General features: G+C 46.0%; 1 protein-coding gene across 1 annotated transcript in view; it reads right to left on the reverse strand.

The window, feature by feature from the left end:
- LOC144174623 (fatty acyl-CoA reductase 1-like) overlaps nt 1–21,709 on the reverse strand; it is a 35,712-nt gene that overhangs the window by 7,652 nt on the left and 6,351 nt on the right. Inside the window, exons 2-8 of the mRNA XM_077703400.1 lie at nt 18,098–18,214; nt 11,934–12,109; nt 11,213–11,285; nt 3,045–3,151; nt 2,732–2,909; nt 1,705–1,749; nt 1,442–1,560 (exon numbers count right to left, since the gene is read on the reverse strand). Coding sequence (XP_077559526.1) covers nt 1,442–1,560; nt 1,705–1,749; nt 2,732–2,909; nt 3,045–3,151; nt 11,213–11,285; nt 11,934–12,109; nt 18,098–18,214 — 815 coding nt within the window. The remainder of the gene's footprint in view (nt 1–1,441; nt 1,561–1,704; nt 1,750–2,731; nt 2,910–3,044; nt 3,152–11,212; nt 11,286–11,933; nt 12,110–18,097; nt 18,215–21,709) is intronic.

Raw genomic sequence — 21,709 nt, forward strand, 5'->3', positions numbered from 1 at the left:
GCTGGACACGTTCGCAGCGTGCCTACCGGTACAACACGCATTGACAGTACGGCCGTGATTCTTGATGCACAAATGATAAAAGGAGGGCAATAATGCACGTCTTGACTTAAGCTCGGAAGACGTTCGCATCAAAGCACGAGAATATATAAAACATATTTCATTTAAAGTGCTGTCTTTAAATGCGACGAAATGGTTGGTTTTCGTTGGTTACAGAAACTGGAATGACTGGATGTGGCAGGTGGATTGGAAGTACACTTTCTATTGAACTCTTAGGGTACATGAAGATGCATGTCATGAACTTGACCCCAATTACACGACATAATGTGCACTTTGAAGTAAAACAAGCGGGCTCAAGCATTTTTCGGCATTCCAACAAACAGTGTATCTATTCAGCGGCTCTAAACGAGCTCGTTAGACATTGCTGCAAGCACCTTATTGATCTGCAAGTGGAGCTCGTGGCAGCACCAGTAGTTCGTCAATAAACCTAATGTACGTATACTTGTTAGCAGACCGAGGTATGGCATTTCCTGATTTCCAGGGGAGAAGAGGGGCAGAAGACGACAAGTGCTGAGCTTGTACGGCGGTATTGCACAACCATCATTTATTATCGTCGAGATCAACTGCAAGAAGCAGGGGCTCAATCAAAGGGATCTGAACAGTTTATACTCTTGTACAGCCCCGAATGGCCAGAAGAACAGTTGCATATGGCAAATTCGTGTTTTCGATCCATCATTAATGCGAAACGCTGCTTGTGAGCATGATCCATTGGCAGAAGAACGTGCTTTGTGAGCACTCTGCCAGAAGGGAAAGGTGGTGTTCGCGTTTGGGATCCTAAACCAGCGGAGTTTTCCTAACTTTCGCGCACATGTGGACATAGTTTCTCTTGGAACAGTATTCATGTCATCATAATGCGTGAGTATCCCTCACGCGTTACTCTGCTGAGTTGGCGAAAAACGCAGCCTCCCCAAATATGCGTTCGTGAAGGGCACCGACGAACTAGTCGGCAAGTAGACAATCGTAGCATTTCTATATCGAAATATAAGGTCGCTGATTAGAGTACTCACGAATAAAAAGTTTCGTCTTGCTTGTTTCGCGAAATTTTAGTCATCAATATAAACTCAGCAGCACAACACTCAGTGCCAATATGCTCAACGTTGACTCGACGACCTACAACCCGGCAAGGTGTGCTGCTAAAGCATTCGCACACACAAAAGAAAGGGTAAGTGCCGCCGTACATATTTTACCTTTACCCCTTTTAAAGATCAACTAAACACATGATACACTACATAAAATGGTGTAGCGCCGATGGGTATTACACATTTATGCTTTGATGTTCTTTTTTCTCGCTGCCATTCTAATTAATGACAGCCGGAAGGTGGAATTCTGAGCGCTGTTTTTTTTTTCTAAGCTTGGTATTAGAAAAGCCATTGTGGCAGCTTACCTTGTAGTAGCGGTGTGCCAGGCAACAGAAATGAGTGTATTAGCTACTATATCCACAGGAATGATGTCGGCGATGCAATCCTCCCCGTTGATGAATGATTTTAGTCGCCCCAGACCACACTACGGAAAAAATATGCATTGAATAGGAGTGCGCCCTACACCGCGTTCTCCGAGGATTTGGCAGTGTTCGGATTCCAGTAAAATGAAGCTCTGTGATTTGGGATTATACGCATGCAAACGATGAAACATTTCAAGCCAACGTACCGATACTATGGTTCCCGTTAAGCCATTATAGTTGTCTACCCAGCCCTGAAAGTAAACACAGTGGGTGTGATTAGGTTGAGAGCGCATCGAGCTTGACTACGAAAATAAAATGAAGGAATAATTTATCGCGTACCAGTAAATTAAAGCCCGTATACTACTTTCGTCCACACAGACTGTGAAGTAACACATAAAACATCAGACCATGCAAAACATGCAACTCCTTTCTACACACAGTTTTTTGACCCAAGATCTATCATATCCCAGCAAAACATTTTGTATTCAATGTCGGCTTTTTCGAAACATGGTTATCATCTTGTCTGCTCCAAATGATTGCAAACACCGAAGAAAATGCAACCAAAGCCCAAGGCAAGTGTCAGCTACCAACTCAGTTATTCATAGTAGCTCCGACCCTATACCAACTAGCCCCCATCGTAGCATCACTGATTGTTCTTCCGTTCAATTACAGATGCCAATAGTGGCTGAATTGTATATGTCACGCCTTCATTTTTTTTCCAATGTGTGTATAATCATCCATTCGCCGAATTCGCTCTTTTTTTTCTGCCAGCGTGGTTCATAGTCACCGGCGATTTATAGCGGTCGCTGCTCAGGTCCTCCGATGTGTTTTGCCTGGTGGGGCCGTTGCGATATCGATCCCAAGTTAAATTATGGGCTTTGTCTCTGAACACCCCGTACACTTTTTACTCGGTAACTTTTCTCGGGGAGAGGGAGAGAGAGCATGATCTTTTATTTGGAGCAAGCGCTGATACTGGGCACCGGCCCGGTCTCGAGGATAGCTGAACCTATATTTTGATAAAGACTGATGGCAGGTGGAATGTCGGGAAACGATAACTATCTAATATTTATGCTAATGAATGCTGTATTGAATGCTCTGTGCTTTTGACCCAGACTCTAATAGCAATTAACAATGGCTTATGTCTCAACATTATCAGCACTTCTTATTTTTGGGACTATGGGTTCTTGGTAGCTGGTCTCTCTATTGCTCGAATAATGATGCATGTCTTCTTACCGGAAAGGGCTCCTTCCAAGACCCTATCACAATGGAAGGCCGAACGATGGCGATTGGGACCCTTTCTCCTGCATTAAGGAGCAGCGCTTCAGCGAGAGCCTTCGTAAAGGTGTAAGTGTTAGGGTGATTTCCAAGGAGTAATCCACTTATTGCGTCCATCATTTTGTAATCCATCCACCTGTAAGCAATTATCCAGCAAGGCATTTTTTTGAAATCTGTGGAGTGTAGTTTTAGGATAACACTTTTTGTTTTGAATAAGTTTTACGCGCAATAAGCTGCCAATTAGAAATTTATCGCGGTGAATGGTACTTACTCAGCAGCTGCAATTATTTTAGAGGGATCGACAGGCGGAGTGTACACCACTTCATCTACTTCGAGTCTGTTGCAATTGCTGTATGCTGTTGATACATACACAAGAGCCTGGGGAAATAAATAATGGGAATTGAGAATATTCATAAGGCACGGCGGGAAATAACAGAGTAACAATACTATGACAGTATATTTTAGAGTGCTCCAAATTATCGCCAACTTCGTGATTTACAATTTAGCGGTTGTTATTTTACGCACAAGATGAGTTGGATGTTGAAGTTTCACTCCATCGGTAACTACTGTTGCGTTTTGCTTTGCGCTGGTTTTAGCAGATCACCCAAAAGAGTAGAACAAATTATTATAACAAACAGACAATTGTGTTGTTGTAGTTTAAACGCTGTCCATTACTGAACAAAAATAACCCGAAACAAATACTGGAGATGCCACATTCTCTGAATCGACACCCTTAGTCAAAAATTCGCGGCTACTTCCCGCGTTCGGTGTTACCAAAACAGTTGTTTTTTATGTTTGTTGATTTTTGTTCAAACCTGCAAATTGGGTCTCAGGTATGAGCAAAATTTAGTGGACGTTATGTACCATATGCCATATCCGCGAAAACGTAGGGCTGCGAATTGAAACTTTCTCTCACGGGGTGTTCGATCTCAGTTTCTCTGGCTCTTGTATAGCCGCGTGAATCCCTGAGCTACGTTGCGACAGTCTTCAAGAGCGCTAACATCCCGTACGTGCCAGTTTAGTGGCTTGTATCGCATAGTTCGGCCGCGTTGTGAATCACAGGTATTGGGAAGATTCACAGAAGCAGGCTAATAACCCGTCGACCGGACATGTACACTTCCTATATGATAATGGGCTTGTTAGTAACTTCAGCAAGTGACAGTGGAACGTTGAGGACGAGCAGGTGTCCCTGCTAAATGACGGGGTGTTGGAGGACATCTGGGCACATTTTTCCCTTGACAACAGCGCGTCGATCAGGAAGCGTAAATTTCCCTTTTAGAAGCCACTCAACAGCGCGATTATGAAGCGACTGTTTGCTCTGAATTGCTGAATGAATAATCCTTTACTGAAAAAGGTTCTTGCAGTTCTCTTCAACTTGATCGGTCCAAGAAATTATCAGCTGTCCACCCGCCCGGGTGGTTAGTTAGAGCTGGTCTTTTTCCATGGTCTCATGGTCAGCAGTGTTTGCGAGTGTGGTATACGGTAACGGTGATAACGGATAGCTGGTCTGGGCGTGTTAGGAAAGTCCAGCATCATGTATTCTGTTCACCTTGACAGTATTGGCATTCATGCTGGCTGAGTCCCGGTTGCATCGCATGTAGTAAAGTGCCGTGTTGTCGCGTGTTGGTTTGAAAGCGGAGCCAAGAAGTTCACTGTTTTCGGTAGAGCACCAAGGGAGGTACCGACTATTGCTGGCGTTCTTTCCCAACAGTGGGCTAGGCAGGAACGGCGTGAGCACGATGCCTGATCGCTGCTTGCTTTTGCAGTTCGCTTTTTGGTCCGCCGCCCTGCTGCCGTGTTCTGCTGAGCCAAGGATCGTGCCTGACCCATCACCCTGGCCAGCGCATGCGAACTTCGCGGTCCCTCCAGAATCTCTTATCGACGACGTGCCCGGCAAACTGGTGATGCTAGATAGCCCTATCTTAGGCTGTCTGCCTCGCTCACCTCGCCGGGATGCCTGCAACGACCCCTGGAAGACGACCAACTCCTGGCCAGTGACGTCACACTCGACCCGCTTAAAAGGACTTCATCCCGGCATCTTCTTCAGTGGGCTAGGCAGGAGCGGCGTGAGCACAATGCCTGATCGCTGCTTGCTTTTGCAGGTATGTTACCTCACAGATGCTGCTTGCTTTAGAAGCGATGATCGTTTTCTGCTGCTCTGTGCCTGCCCACGAAGTGTTGTTTCCTGTTATTCACACATTGCGTTTTTCTTACATCGTCTTATCCTAAGCGGTGACGTTGAACTGAACCCGGGCCCTCCCAAGGAATCCCGTCCTAAGGTTACTAATAACACCAGTGATTCTGCCAAACGACCATCGACTCGCGCCAAATCAGCTTCTGATGTATCGGTATCCACTCCTTTTCCGGGCATTTCTGATTCATCGCGGAAACTCTTTCGCAGATACTGGCTGGTCAAAAGCAAATCGCGCGCGATATCTCTGATATTAAGCAGTCCTTGAACGCCCGTCTTGAGTCTCTTGAAGCGCGTGTGTCTGCACTCGAATCAAAGCCGGCATCTTCCGTGAACAGTTTGTCTGAGCCAGAACGTTCCGAAATTTTGCACTTATCACAAACAGTATCAAAACTTGTTTCTAAAAACGACGAACTAGAAAATCGCTCTCGAAGGAACAACATTATCATCCATGGTTTGCCCGAAGAATCAGAAGAAACAAATGTTTCTTTACTCGCTACCGTTGCGAAATGTATGTCCGAGCATTTCGAAATGGTGTGCCCTCGTACTAAGCGCTGTCACCGAATCGGTACGGCGCACAATGGTCTTCCACGTCCAGTCATTCTCAAACTGTTGGATTTCAGAGATAAAATGGATATTCTGAGCAATGCTCCAAAGCTAAAAGGTACTGATTTCCGCATTGCTGAAGATTATTCTGCACGAGTACGTTCGTTACGTAGGAAACTTTGGGAGGCCACCTCATCTCATCGTAGCAATGGTTCCACAGTTAAAATACGTTTAGACCATGTTTACATTGACGACACTCGTCATGACTGGGACACTAACCTCAATATGCTAGTTAAAAGTCGGGTTAAAGTAAACCGCCCCCCTTCCGTGCCTGCATCCGTTCAGTCTAGTTGTTCGTCGCCTTCCTGACCTGCACGTAAGCTACCAGATTACCTCACCCTCCTTAATCTAAACGCCAGAAGTATCACTAATAAATTTTCAGACCTTCCTTGTTCTTGCCTCCTCGTATTCCCCCCATGTGATTGGGATCACCGAAATATGGTTACATGATGGCATGCTTGATTCAGAATTTACCCCACCAGGATTCATCGCAGTTAGGTCTGATCGCTCTAATATGAAAGGTGGTGGTGTTGCTTTGCTCCTGCGTTCTGACCTTAAGTTTTCGGTTTTGCCTTCTCCAGCTGCGATTGAATCAGTATGGTGCAAGCTGCATCTTCCTAAAAAGACAATTGTAATCGGTGTATTTTATCGCCCTCCTGGGTGTTCGGTTGAAAGCATTCACTCCCTCAGCCAATTCATTCTTGAACATAACTTTTCTGCGGCACATCGTTTGCATGGGTGATTTCAATGCCCCTGGGGTTAACTGGTCGGCAATGACCTGCAGTGGTCGCGATACCATTATTAACAAAACACTCCTAAATTTGTCACTCTCTGCTGGGCTTCTCCAGATCGTTACCGGCACCACAAGGTCCAACGCCCTACTGGATTTAGTTTTTCTTAGTGCTCGTGCTGCGCAGAATGGCTTCACTCATGAGATAATTAAAGGAATATCTGACCACAGTGCAGTTGTTCTTAACCTTCCTTCTTCATTGCCTAAACCTGGTTCGCTGTTCACAACTTTCCCTGACTTCAATAACGCTGGTGATAATTCTATTATCGAGGAATCGTTCGATAGCTTTGAGGCGTTCAACGAGCTCAGTCTCAGTGGTGACACTAACGCCCTTGTAGAATTCTTCGAGCGGCTTGTTAACTCCTGCATACGGCAGTTCATCCCACTAAAGACGAAGAAGACTAATCCCAGTGTTCCATGGATGAATCGCGACATTCTACACTTATCACGCCGTGTGAATCGCCTCAGGCGATCTAAACGTAACAATAACCCTGACACTATCACCAAGTTCAAACTCGCGAAAGAAGAACTGCGACGGATAACAAACTCGGTTACGGATTTTTATTATCGTGTACAGCTTCAAACTTTGCTTAAAAGTAATTACCAAAAAGTTTTGGCGTTCTATCCTTCTCAAATCCACTTTACCGTCTTCGTTCACTTCTGATGGCGAAACATTATGTGACGCAGCTGACATATCAAGTGCCTTCAATGACTATTTTAGTTCCAATTTTTATGTTGGCAATAACGTTGTCCCTCCCTTCCGAAATCGCCTTTCTAATATCTCCATTGGGAATATTACAATTACCGCAGAGGGCATTCTGAACCTTATATTGAATCTGGACGCAAAAAAATGCAGTGGTCCTGATTGCATTCCCAATGCATTTCTACTCCGGTATTCCCAGTGGTGTGCTCGGTACCTTGAAATTATTTTTAACGCATCCATCCGCACCGGTACCGTTCCCTCGTCCTGGAAAATAGGTAAAGTTCTTCCTCTGTTCAAATCCGGCGATAAGCACTCTTTTTCCAATTATAGACCTATTTCATTAACCTCATACTCTTGCAAAATGCTTGAACACATAATCTTTAAACATATCATGACCTTCCTGGAGTCTAAAAACATTCTGTCCAATTTTCAACATGGGTTTCGACGCGGGTTCAGCACGGTGATGCAACTTATTGCCTTTTCACATGACATTTCCATGAACCTTGACGCAGGACATCAGATTGACGCCATTTTTATCGATTTTTCTAAAGCCTTTGACACTGTTATTCATTCAAAACTCTTGCACAAATTAAATAAGATCCTCAATAACCCACAATTAGTTCACTGGATTTCTTGCTTTCTTTCGAACCGATCTCAATTTGTGTACTTTGATTCCGTTGCTTCTTCCCCGGCCAAAATCACTTCTGGTGTTCCGCAGGGCTCAGTCCTCGGGCCTCTGTTATTTTTGCTTTATGTTAATGACTTGCCTGATATTGTTCACTCTAAGATTCGTTTGTACGCTGATGATTGTGTTTTATATCATGTAATTCACTCGCCCAATCATCACATCCTTCTCAACGATTCATTTGCATCTTTCTGCAACTGGTGCAGTTCCTGGCAAATGAATAGTAACTACAAAAAAACTGTCTTCATGTCCTTTACTAATAAATTAGTTCTTTCAGATTTAAACTACTTATTTAATGGACTGTCCCTGCTGAGAGTTTACCAATATAAATACCTTGGCGTGCTTTTTACTCCTAACCTGTCCTGGTCCCTCCATATTGATTACATTACTTCTAAAGCCCTAAAAAAACTTGGTTACCTCCGGCGTACTCTATCTGCGGCCCCTAGCGATACAAAACTAACTGTGTTCAAGACCCTTATCCGCCCAGTGCTCGAATACGCGTCACCTGTATGGAACCCCTACAATCAGTGCGAAGTAAAACAAATAGAATCGGTACAGAAAAAGGCCATTAGATTCATCTTCAGGCGATATGACTCTGCTTTTTCACCTACGTCAGCATTACCATCTTTGAACCTATCTCTACTTTCATCGCGAAGGAACATTGAGTCTCTCAAGTTATTACATTCTATAATTTTTTCGACGTGCAAACTTTCAAAAGATCTGTACTTAACATGTTCCAGACCTTCTTCAACACGCCACTACCATCCTTTGAATATGACACCATTCTACGCCCGTACTAACACGCTTAAATTTAGCTTCTTTCCACGAACTGTTGAACTTTGGAATAACTTATCCGGTGACATACGTTCTTTGCCCTTAAACGAATTCTTGTTATCCATAAATACCCTTTGACAGTTTTTTTTTTGTTTGCTGTGCACAGTATGAACAGTATGCACAGTTTTGCACAGTATGTTTGCTGTGTTCTGTTCCTTGCCACCATGTCTTCATTATGCCACCATGTGATGCCATGTCTTGCCACTTTGTATTTTACTTTCCTTCGCAAAGTATTACACCATGTTTGTTTTGTACCGGCCTGTTCCCCACTCCTGCCATAGCCCTTACGGGTTGCAGTATGTATAAATAAAATAAATAAATAAGATAGTGACATTATGCATTGGGTATTGTATTTGTGCCTTGAGTTGCAAAGATAAGATCTGACAAGATAAGAAACGAGGACCTGGAGTGTGTGCCCACGATTACCTTTGTGCAGGTGTAGCGCTCACTCCAGCTCACTCCAGGAATTAAGCGAAGTGTACATACAAAGACTACACATAGTTGCTGAACCGGCTTCGCGAGGAGCGCTGGATCAACCGACCAACACTAATTCAAAAGCCGCATGCTGGACCAAACTTGCGCGCTTCTTAAGCAAGTGAAAAAATCAGTATGTGCAAGTTCCGAGTCTAGAAGCCTACCTGGTTTTTCAAAAAGGTGGCTGTTCACTATTAAACCATTTGACAAGCTGCACATGCCCCCACATTAGCCGCTGATTTGGTTCAACGCCGAAGGATGTCCGCGCCGCGGTGGGTACCGGAACCGTTGCTGCCAGCGAGGCGAAGAATATTCCCGTCGCTCCGGGAACCTTTCTTTCCATGTGGAGAACAGTAGAAAGTTTGCGTCGCTTTCGTCGGCAAATGCTTTACCTGGCGTTTCTCAGACTTTGCGCGAGGTTACAATTCGTCTTTGAGGAACTTGTTTGTTTCTGTTGACAGGCATCGGCGGATTGCTGCCGCGGCCATCCTATATCTTTGTCGCGTTTAAGGGGACTTGTTAATCGTACAGCTAACCTTTTTATTCTTACCGTGTATCTCTCGTGATTGGCCACAGTCCAAGTGAGCTAATTGCTCCCTGTGACACTCGGAATGAGGCGCTCGTAGTATTTACTTTCTTGTTCCGCATTGCATACTTCCCAGCACCTCCTTTGTTTTGCTGGTAAGCTGCGCCTTCCTGAGTGTTCGTAGTAGCAGCAAGATTTTGTGCCTCGTTCAGTTGATTTTTTCGCAGCGGACATGCTCGTTTTTGCTCGCCGTAACTTTGTCTTCGTTTTTCGTCTCTAAGCGGTTATTGAAGCGGAACTCTCTATGCCTCACCGATGATGACACAAGAAGAAAACGATTCTCGTTGTCGGAGTCGAACCTGGGTTCCTCGCGTTGTGACGCCGACGTTTATCTGATTGCACCATTCTGGCTGGGTGTAAAAAGAAGCTTTCCTGGTCTCACTGATGACAATCATCCCGTCACCAAAACTCTGGGAATGAAATAACCCAGGGTCTAGAGTGCCATCCGACGGCACTTAAGCTGACAGCTGTAGGCACAACTAAAGTGCCGTCCGCCGAAATCAAAATAGGCAAGCACCGGCCAAAGTGTCTGTCGCTGTAGCGGGGTGGGTCCATCTAAGCTTCTTGGTTCGAGACTGTCTTGAGACGGTGGTTTGATATCGGCTCTTGCCTCGTTTGTTTTTTTATCTTTAAATTTAACTATAATTTTTATGCCTTAGGTTAGTTTTGGTGTTTTAAATGGTTTTTTTGGTTGTCTTACGTTGTAATGTTATGATTTACTTAGGTTGCTCTGCTTTACATTGTCTAGAGCGATAAAGTGCCAGACGTGGCAATATTGTTACAAAACTGCGGGGGACGTCGATATAGTGGAGTGCTTATATTACCGTCGGGCGGCACTGTACACACGACCATGACAGAACCCCAACGGCAGCGAAGGAATCCCTCACGAGAAACGGAGCGTTACTATAATCGTTGCCGTTAGACGAAGGAGTGCTTGGTTTTGTGGTGCACAGCGGCACGCATTGGATCTTCTTACCACCGCGAACCGGTGGTGGCCATTTACAGCAGTGCGCACCTGCAGTGATAAGCGCGCCGCATAGACCGGGCTATGCTGCATTACGTGACGTTTAGGCAGTGTACGCTTGGATTCGGATGAGTCATTATCCCGGGAATGAAATAAAAATTGCATGGCTGGCTGGATCCTGAGGGACTGCGGCTGGACGCTGGAATCCTGACTCCACATTTTGTGGTCAACGAGATAGACACGGTTCTCTATTGCGCTCTTAAAAGAGCGAACCGCTAGTGTGGCTGGTGAGGTCCCTGCATTCAAGTGGGGAAGTGACAGGTTCCAAACTTAAATTTCGTTTGTAACAAAATGTTTCGTCTCCACTCAAAAAGTTTTATTATAAATACTAACCACTAATACTCACATTCGCAGCTCACAATCATACAACTACAAAATAATCACACAACTGCAATATTTTTGTAGTATTTGTACATAAAGTTGTACATGCTACAGATTTTTGCACTGTTAAAACGTGAGTTAGCTGACGTGTGTCAATGGAGGTAAAAATTTACACGAAGCGACAACGCAGGGAGGTGTCACTTTATTAAGCGGAGCAAAACTTACACGTAGGCCGGACATTTTCTTACACAAGTCCAGAACTCGGCGTGTACCCCGTAGATTCATCTCGACTGCCCGTCTGAAAGAATCAAGCAAGTAAAAAAACTGTTGCCCAGAAAGCAAGAAGCACATTTAAAATTTCAACAGGTATACGACACGGCCAAAGGAAGTATCGCAGTGCTCAAAAAGGAGTCGATGGCAGGCAAAGGCATTTTGAAAGCGGATTATTACACATTGCCTATTTTCCCCCTATAATCCCCGTCGCCCAGAAATCTCATCAGATAGTGTTTTGGGCAGGGGCGGATCCGGGGAGGCAATAAGGGGGAGGGGGCTCATGAGCTATAGTTGCATAACATAGAAGCCATGCACAATAATATTACGTTGTTGACGGGTGAAACGGATGGCTTGAGGTGGGTATGAAAGGGGAAAGCGAGGGGGAGAACAGATGTCTTAGGGAAGGGGGGCCCCCAGGGTCCCCTTCTGGATCCGCCACTGGTCATGGGTAAGATAAACGATTTACACCTCTTTCTTTGTTCATGAAGTTTAACGGCAGATTGCCGTGCTCGAAAATAAACCCTTAGTGAACATTTGAGTGAACATATAGCGAAAACTCCCATAGGTTTCAACCGTTGATAACGTGTAAATTTGCTCCTCGGCTTTAACTATGCGAACAACATCTTCAGAAGCCCCTAGACTGTGTAGGAAGCAGTTATTACGGCAGACGTACTTGAGTGGCTCGTTGAAATTTACCGTTGCAGCTGAGTGGAATACGACCGACACTTTTGAGACTAAAGTGTCCTGGTCAGTCGCTGAGAACCCAAGGTTAGGCTGGGTGAGATCCCCTGCCACAGCCTTCACTTTTTCCAGGGCACCCGGCTGCTCCTGCCTGACACGCTCAAATACCTGGGCGAGCAAAGAAGGGGAATAAAATGTGGTTTTTACTCGAATAAGCATTCCTCTCTCCGGCATAAATAGAGGGAGAGAGTTTTTTATGTCACATAGTGGCCCTTTGGCATACACAAAATGATTTGATAGTGAATTCAGATTTATGAACGTAGTTAGTAAATATGTGGTTTGTTTATGCCAATCCCAAGCGGTATAAATGAAGTTGGTGTAAACACAGTGTGTAACCAGCAATTAATTAGCTCCATGGCTGAGGACGCGAATTGTTCCCAGCAGCAGTGGCCGGTTTCCAGCTGGAGATGAAAAGCGAAACCGTTCGGGTGTCCAGATTTTGGCGCACGTTGAAGATTCCCAGGTAGTAAATTTAATTCGGAGCCCTCCGAGATGGCGGGCCTCACTGGCCAGGTGTAGCTTGCGCACGTAATTCCCCGTAATTTAAATTAGTCTTAGGGGTGCACCTCCTTTATTTTGTATCCCATCCTTGGCGTATGTTGAATGTAGAGATCGTGAGCATCCCTTTCAAGCGAATGCAAAGAGAGGGCAGGGTTAGCTGAAAAAATGCCTTGGTTCCCGAAGACAGAAAACTATTAGGATATCTTAATTGCTCGTCGAGCAACAAAAACAAAGCATTTGAAGTGTACGTATAGACGAATGGTGGAATGGGATGCCGTACACCGATGTAGCAAAAAATGAGAACTGGAGTGCTTGCAATGACAAAGTTGTAGGCGCAATTTCATTCAAATAATTTGCATGCCTTTAAATTGCCTCGTCCGCGGATGCTGATCCCCAACGTACCGAAGTAATTTACAATATTTTTTTCCGGCTCACAGGTGCTGTAAGATGTGAGTCAGTCGCCGAGGGGGAGTTCTGGAACGGAGATACTGCCTTCGGAATTCATGCTCTCTAAGCGGTGAAGGTCAAGTGAGAGAGCGAGACTAGCAACAACGCTTTTATACGCCGGGAACACAAAAGCAATGACCAACGGTGCGATCCGCGACCGTGGACGACGCACGTCACTGCACAGGTGCCGTGTGCGCTGATATCCTGTGACCTCTACAGTTAAACCTGGATACAACGAAGTTGACAAATATTCGCAAGTTCTCGTTACATGCAGGTTGCGAGTTAAGGCCCGCGTGAATGAAGCAGGAACGAAAGCAGAATGATGGTAATCAGTGAAGGTGAACTCACCCTTCAAGGATATATTTCACAGTGAAAAACTGCGTGGTTTGCGCCTGTTGCTTTCGCACAAGCTCAGGCGCTACACAGCGCTGCGATGAAGCGAGGTCACTTACTCCCGTATTCACAAACGTAACTTAAGTACCATTTCTGCCTTCTGACACTTTTTGGCGCCGTAACGCGTATACAAAAACAAACCTGCGCTTAAAGGCGGCTATACCGCGAACTTGATGCTCCTTTCCGCGCTCAAAATTGTTGACTGTACCCGGCGGCGACGTTGTCCTTTCTCGCCGGAGTAGACGGCATTTAAAATTGCGAGCCTGTCTTAAAAACAAACATCTTCATTTTGTGACAAGAGAACTCATCACCGATGAACCAACACCACGGATTGCAGTGGAGATGCGCGACAACAGGCAGGGCCAGCACGTCAAAAGTCTGGAATTGACATTCAGTCAGACATGGAAAAGCACGGTAGTTTGCGGTGCGGGCGAGATTCGCTAAATTAGGGCGTTTCTCCAGCGTATTTTAAAAAAAAAAGTGCGAAAAACAATGATTCAGCAGCGTAGAACGTTCGTTACATCAGGGTTAAACGTCCCAACGTCTTCAGTACATAGAGGTTGCAAACACATGACTTTCAGTGGGTTTGGCAATCGGGAATGGCCGAACTTCGTTAAATCCAGGAATTAGTTACATAGAGTGTTGTTGCATCCGGGTTTAACTGTACTTCTTCTATAGGACCCAATCTCGCCACAAAACAGCGGAAACTATAGTGGGGCTAAACTCTCGCCCACCGCTATATGCGACACCCTCCGCTCAAATACATCCCACGTCCTCACCACCCTCTGTTGGTCCCCGGAAATACACTGGCCATCCTAACGCAGAGCGCAACCCCCCCCCCTCTACCTATCACTTCTGCAAAATTTGACGTGCCACGGTATTAGTCCTGAAACGCATCATTGCCCCACAACATGACGACATTACAAACACCTCCTTACGACACCTCAACGAAGAGGCCTTAGAGCACCTTTGACAACTACAACCAGCCAACAAAGCTAGCCACACCCTCCCAGCCACTTGCAAACACTCCAACGTCGCTCTCATGCCCAAACCTGGAATCCCCCCTCCACACGCAACCTTCTCCCTGTCCTCCGCACCTGCTGTCTCGGAAAACTTCTGGAACATGTTCTGGAGAATCCCATTTACGCACACCTTGAACACTTACAAACTGACACCCCTCAACACCTTAATCAACTTTCGACGCAACTTTTCCACTCAAGACGTCCTACACAATATCACCACGATTTCAACCAACCCGTCCGCAATGAGATCACACCTCCGTACTCTAGACTATATGTCACACCACTGCATCCTGATCGGGCCGTGCAGACAAAGTACAAGTTTGTTTTGTTCGAAAGATTTCGTGTTTTAGACTGCCCCCAGCGCTCGTTGGGCAGCAAATGACGCCGTATTCACTGAGAAATGGAGCAATTTAGGTGAAAATTTTCATTCTCCAACCAAATCGTGTGTTTCGTGACGTCTGCCCTGATGTCATGAGGGCTGATATTGAAACGAACTTGCAGTGCGTCATTCGGCTCTGCAGCCTTGCTTACCGTCAGTCTTCCCAGATGGCGCTACCATAGTCAACCGCGTTCGTCATTGCTTTGTTTAGGCCGTATTCGCTTCTGACTTGTCTTTGTTACTGCAGGAAGTAATCGTTTCGAGAAACAAATTGGGCAAACTCGACAAACAGAGTCGCGTAAGACAACGTCGCTTACGCCAACCGGCCAGTGTCGTGTGAGACAACACCAGAGCGGCGGCCCGGTGTGCATCTAAACAAAGCATAGTCCGCCCAGTACCAACACCAGTGCGGCTCGGTACTTGTATGTTTAAGTGTATTTTCGTCACTTTCATTGTTTTCGCCAGCATTCTTACTGCTGTAGGATAAATATGCATTACATTTAAGCGCAAACTGCTCCTTCTTCTCAAAACTGCGTTCAACCCTACAATCAAATCAGTCTGCACCGGCGCAAAGCTCCTCCCTTCTGTGACGTGCCTGCTGTGTACGTTTTAAGTTCGAAAAAAATGTTGAAGGTACAGGCAAAAGTGATAACTGGCACCCATTGAGTCCTGGCTGGCGTTATCGCAATCTGCAGTACTCGGAACCACTATCGAAACACAGAACAAAAGGGAGGAGCCCGTCTTGACTGTCTAGCATGCGTAGTCATGCGAGCGGCAATTAAAGGGACACTGAAGTGATATGTAAACATTGCGGGATTACTTGCGCAAATTGTAGTCCGGAGTCCCCAGACCATGTTTCGACCACCCTGGGCGCATTTACGCGATTTTATTTAGTAGAAAAATTAATTCGAAAATGCTGTCCTCCTCTCTTTACGCTCGCCGATTTGCTGCGGCGTTTTCGTGTGACGTCGAGAGGAGCCGAGCTCGCAATTGGCTGCGCTACTGCACGGCTCCCATGCCTTCAGACAGTCAGTCGGCCCAGCGTTTCGTCCGCCGGCCGCCAACGGGTCGTCACAATTCGTTCGCTCAGTTGAAACGAAGCCTGGACACGTTTGTGAATGGTAGAATCTGCCTTTCTTTACTTGGCTAGTTTGTAAACTGTATCTAGCTCCAAGTCAAGGTCGCTTCACACAAGCGCTGCACAAGCGCACATGCGACGCTTCGCTGACTGGTACGCCAGTAGGAAAATATAAGGCCTCTTGAAGGCGGGAGAAGAGTCAGCGAAGTCAATATAGGTACTAAGGAAATAAAATCAACTGATATTTTTACCGTACAGCGTAAAACTAGGGTGCGGGAAGCACTTTTTTGCGCTGGGCGAACAAGCACAGCGGTCAGCAGCACGACTACGCATCTGCGAACGCTTTACCGTCTACGAAATGCAATTGCTAGACGTGAGCTATTGTGGAAACTCGGGCGACGCTTACTGCACGAGCGCAATACAAGAAATAGTCACCTAAGCTGCTTGAAATGCGAAAACTAAATAAAAGTGTAAACTGGTTGTACAATATATACCCTATATTACCAAGGCCACCGTAGCCCGCTCCGTGGCCGAGTTGTTTGGGGCGCTAGATATGCCACCGCAAGTATTTTGCAAGTCAGGAGTTCGAATCCCCGCGGGTACGTGCTTTTTTTTTTCTGTAAGTTAACTTTTCCGTTTTCCGCCAATGTTTTCTATATTGAGTTCACCTTTTTTTGGGCCGCAACGTTCATGGCTCCACGAACTAGTTCACAAAACGCGCGCAGGCTGGCACTGGCGCGCTAGCGAGTTCTCGTTGGCGTGCTGTTGCCATAAGCACCGACTGCTTGCAGGCAGTGGGCACAGGCCAGAATGAACAGACCCTTGGCCTGGTGCGAACACGCTTTTTACGATACAGGCATGAGGGAGGCAAGCTCCAAATATGGGAGAAAAGCGCATGACATTTGGGCGTCTGCGGGTACGCGGAGGGCGTTCATGCACTGCGTAGGTTTCGGCTATTGAATGCTACGATTCCAGCCGTCCTAGGAGGCTTATCTTTTTGCATTTTTACAGCTGACAACATGGCAGAAGCGCGGTACGATGATTACTGAGTTATTGAGAATGCCCATCCAACAACGCCAACGGTTGTGTTTTACAGAACCGAAACCGAAACCGAAACTTGTTTGGTTGCTCACCTTGGGCATCGTCCAATCACGGTGCCCGCTCCTCCTAACGTCACAGCTTTAGTTGGTGCGGCCGCCGCAAATCGCGCATGGTAGTTTTTCTTCTTTTGCGCTTTGTAAAATAATTACCGATTTGTCAATCGTAAAAATGATGAAAAGTGTGCTAATTTGAGCCAGTCTACACAGTGCAAGCAAAAACGGGAGCTTGACAAATTCACTTCAGTGTCCCTTTAAACTTCGCAGTTCGATATCTTGGAGTACTGACGCGCTAGAAGGATTCTGCCAAATGAAACGGCGCAGAAACACGATTGCGGCTAACTTTCCAATACAAACATGCCTGATTACTGTAGCCACGAAAAAGTTCATTAATCAAATTTAGTTAATTAAGCCACCTACATCAATAATTACCTCCTAATTATGTGTCCCCCTGGTTACATAACCTCCTTGTAGAGGTGGTCCTTACGTAAATCTAAGCGCCTAATTTAAAAAATACCGGTCGACTTAACTTTGATCACCCTGTATGTCGACCGAGACGGCATTTCAATTGCGACAACACGCGGTACCCCTACGGGCAAGTCAGACTTACTCATCAGACTCTTGGATATTAGCTTGCACTACCGCCTCCTTCTCTGCCTACCTAACTCCTGAGGTCGCACATGGGCTGCGCATCCTTAGACACAGACACAAAGTGGTGTTTTCTGCCACCCTAGGAACTTTCGCAACGCCGTAAATCTTGGTTGCGATCCATTTTTATGCTATCTGCGCCTCAAAAAATTTGCATCTCGAGTTTTTGATGGTAATATCGACTAGGTGGTACAAGTCACCGGCATCCTTCTAGCTGTCCGGTAGTAAACCAGCTAGCCGTGCAGTTTATAGAGCGTGTAGGCTTAGTGTGTTGCGTCATTGCTTACGACAGGGAACTTTCGAGAGGAATTGGGCGAAGGGAGAGGTTCTTTCTACTTCTCTTTTGTCGCAAAAGTTGTGTAAAGGGCCCGAAAATCTCTATACACATTTTACGCATATTAGGCTTTAACCATGACATGGCGATCAGACAATGGTTGCTGTCTTTTTGTATAGCTTCGGCTTACCAGCCACAAACTTCCTCACCGTAACACGGATACCGATACGTGGCAGTCTAATATTTAGGTTGTTTACCTTAGAATTCAGCATGGCTTCGATCCTGGCCTCGGGTTCCTCTCCTTCCTTGGCTCGTACAAGAAGGTAGATCTCCTTGATACCAGGAAAAGACCGCAACAGTTTTTCCAGTAAGACCTGAAAAGGGGAGCTTTTGATAAGCCAGACATTTTTGATAAGCCAGACATAAGCCAGGCGTATCAGTGGATTTTGGAACGCGCACAGCCTTTAAAGGAGCCATGAAGAGAAAACAAAAGTTTGTTTTATTCGAAAGATTAGGTGTTTCATAGTACCCCAAGCGCTTTCCCGGAAGCAAATGATGCTTTATTCACTGAGAAATAAGGCAATTTAAGCCAAAATTTTAAATCTCCCGCTAAAATTGAACATTCCGTGACGTGTACAATGGCGTCATAGAGCCGGTCCATGAAACAGATACTTAGTATGTCGACTCCATATAGCACCCACACGCGGGAGTCGATCGAGACGGCGGCCATTTTAAAAATACTAGTAAAACCTAGTGCACCCGCAGCCCTAGTCATGGAATCGCCTGATCCGGAGAACAAAACTCTCTCCCAGGAGCTCGGGCTTGCATTTAACAACCTCACACCACAAAAACGCTCAATGCTTCTAAGTGCACGAGCGGCAAGAGTTGTGGGATACGCGGTGGACGGGAAAGCGACCATTCCGCGATAGCCACAACAGACGAACGCCCAGCCGTCGGCACCGCTGCCTCGTCAGCCCCGTCGCGACGGACAAATATAGACTGGTACGTATGTGCCGTATTTTGATTACGGTTAATAATAGTTCAATTTCAGTAGCAGTATCACTTATGCCAGTTGGCCGGTGTCGTGTATGGAAAGCCGTTCGCGCGAGCTCTCTGCTTCGACCAGAAAGATACGAGCGTCAATGCGCGGTGTTTACGGCATTTTTTTCCCCAAGGTCAGAGCGATTTGACGAAGTCGGCGACGAGCGCCAGCATGTCCCAGGAGTGAGCTAACGTAAGGGTCCCTGCCGTAACTGAACAAACTGAAGTTTTCAGTGGTTGTAAACTGGAAACGAGCTCGTAACGACAGCAGCAAGCCAACACCATTCGAAACTTACGCGACGACTGGCACTATCTCGTCGCTTCTTGCTGTTCCTTACTCCCCTCGTTTCTATTTTTACCTTTGCTGGTTGGCGATATGACGGCCAACCTCCTGTGAAGGGATTACGATACGAAGCAAGGTCGCGGCTGTGCGTGCTGGAACGGTTCGTTGGCCCCGAAGAGCCTCGAACCCGAAAATTCGTCTGCGCGACGGCGAGATGTCGAGCTCGGCCGGCGCTAGTTTCGTACGCATTGGCGCACACGCTTGCGAGTTCGTTCGGACCTTCAACCGTTTACTCCACCGTTCTTTGTCATAAAAAGAATGTGCAGTATGTTTCACGGGCTCGCTATGCAAGCTGTAAGCCCTGCCTAACATGCGTTTGGTTTTGCCGGCCTCCGCCAATCGCAGAGCATTCCCAAGTGACATCACAGGTTCTGTTGCGGAAAATGAGCTGGTGGGTCGCATGGTCTTTTCCTTTTTTCCTAATTATGTAGCTTATTTGAGCGAAGTTTGCGTTATAACCAAACTTGTGTTTTCTCTTCATGGCTCCTTTAAATGCATTTTCGACAAGTCACCCCCTTTAACATCATGCTTCTGTGCCGGATAATTCGTAATCTAAGAATGTCAGTAAAACGTTTTGTGTGGGCTGGCGGTCACGTGTCATGCAATTGTCTTTGATGTTTTGGGGTTTTCTGTGGTTTCCTTCAAACGCGAACGAGTTAAACTGGCTTTCAGTCATGTTTGACGAACTCTCAGCTATTTAAATAGTACATTATCATTAACAAGTGAGTGATTGCATGCGGCCACATTTTTCGTCTTGTTTCAGTGTTAGTGCTTAGCGCGTTCGCCCCCCCCCCATCCTCCCACACACACACAAAAAGAGAGAAATGCTCCTGAAACAAATATTCCCTGAATACGCGGCCGTGGAACTAATATTCACAGAACTATAGGACTAAGAACAAAGGTCTCAATACCAAGGTACACGAAGAAACTGTCACATAAAGTTATAAGAAAGTCAAAGGAAGTCAGAGGAAGTTATAAGAAAGTCAAAGAAAGTCAAAGTCAAAGAAAGTCAAAGCTATTTTTTCCTTTGTTTCTACGGGCTCGTGGGAAATAGATAACTAATTCCGTTCTACAAGATAATGCGGGATAAATTTGCTTCGAAGCATAATAGCACGCCATAACTTACAGAGATCAGGAAAGTTTTTTAACACGAAAGGGCTTTAGACCGGGGTATAACAAGGCCTCACCGACGTCATATCCGTCACGGAAATGACATCGCCAGAGAACGTTGAACTGACGCCACGGCGCTGGGTTTCGAGCCCCCGATCACTCTGGCCGCAACGGGAAGTGTGAGGCGCCCTGACAACTGGGCTATGAAGTCATGCCTATTTAGCTCTACGAACGCGCCTTATAACGTTCCCTATGACAATCTCCCTGTCTCCATTCAGATGGGGCTGCCGCCTAGGAGAGACGAAGCGAAGTAGTGCGTCGTGACGCTAATGAGCCCCGATAGTTGGCGCTACTGCCGCGGGTGTGATGCATAGAGTTAATACTGTGATGGCCCCGCCTAAGAGAACTGCCAACGACGCCGACTGGTGAATGTCGCGTTCACTATTGTTTTGGTGCGACCAGAGACACGCCAGCTGGAAGCGGAACGCGTTCCCGCATTCACGGTTCAAGCAGTTCAAGCTGTTCAAGCAGTTCAAGAGGCTAAAGGCACCAATAGGAATGTCGATACGAATACCTAAAGACAGCCATAGAAATGGCTATATCTCAATTGGGCTAAATCAGTGGCGGATGTACAGCGGGGATTAGGGGTTGTAACCCCCCTTCGGAGGCCCGTTGACCCAACGCCTCTCCTCCCTCTTCCACCGAACCGAAGTTGACCAACTGAAGTTAATGTCGTCTTGAGATCTTCTTCTGTTGGACATTTATGGTTTAATCTCGGAAAAAAATATCGTTTCACAGGTGTTAGAAAACCAAAGGAGAACGCAGGAAGTTTGGTGACACGGTTGACTTCAAGGTATATGAATCGAGAAAAGCGAAAAGTATTGCCATTTCAGCGGCATAATGAAATCTCGTGAGCACATCCGTTTATTTTAAAGTGTCCCGGGATATATTGATTAAGGTAATTTAAAAGTATGATTGATGTCCATGTAGAGCAGCAATAAAGTATTGGTTTTTGTGCTTTGAAGGCTATGTGCGTACCAACCTGCGTATCACCTGAGCTAGTTTAAGAAAGAGAACAAGAACATTTGCTGACAGAAAAAGGGTCCGTGGCAATGCGTCAAACCGAAAAAAATACCGGTTTGGTTACGGTTACGGTGCGACACCCTGGTCCGTGAGTAGGCACTTTTTGAACGCTGAAGAATCTTTGGGGGGTTTAAATTAATCCATAGCTCTCTACAGCTCGCCTCATAGCCTACAATAAACCGTTATTGCAATTTTTGTAGGGCCGCATTATACGACTTTCGGAACTTTTAGGAAACTGCAGTCACGAGATTTGAATCATTAGTGGACTTCTAAAAAAGGACGCTGAAATTTT

This window comes from Haemaphysalis longicornis, unplaced genomic scaffold, assembly GCF_048455015.1.
Source record: "Haemaphysalis longicornis isolate Haplotype H1 unplaced genomic scaffold, Haemaphysalis longicornis Haplotype H1 scaffold_3, whole genome shotgun sequence".
NCBI classification, from domain to species: domain Eukaryota; kingdom Metazoa; phylum Arthropoda; class Arachnida; order Ixodida; family Ixodidae; genus Haemaphysalis; species Haemaphysalis longicornis.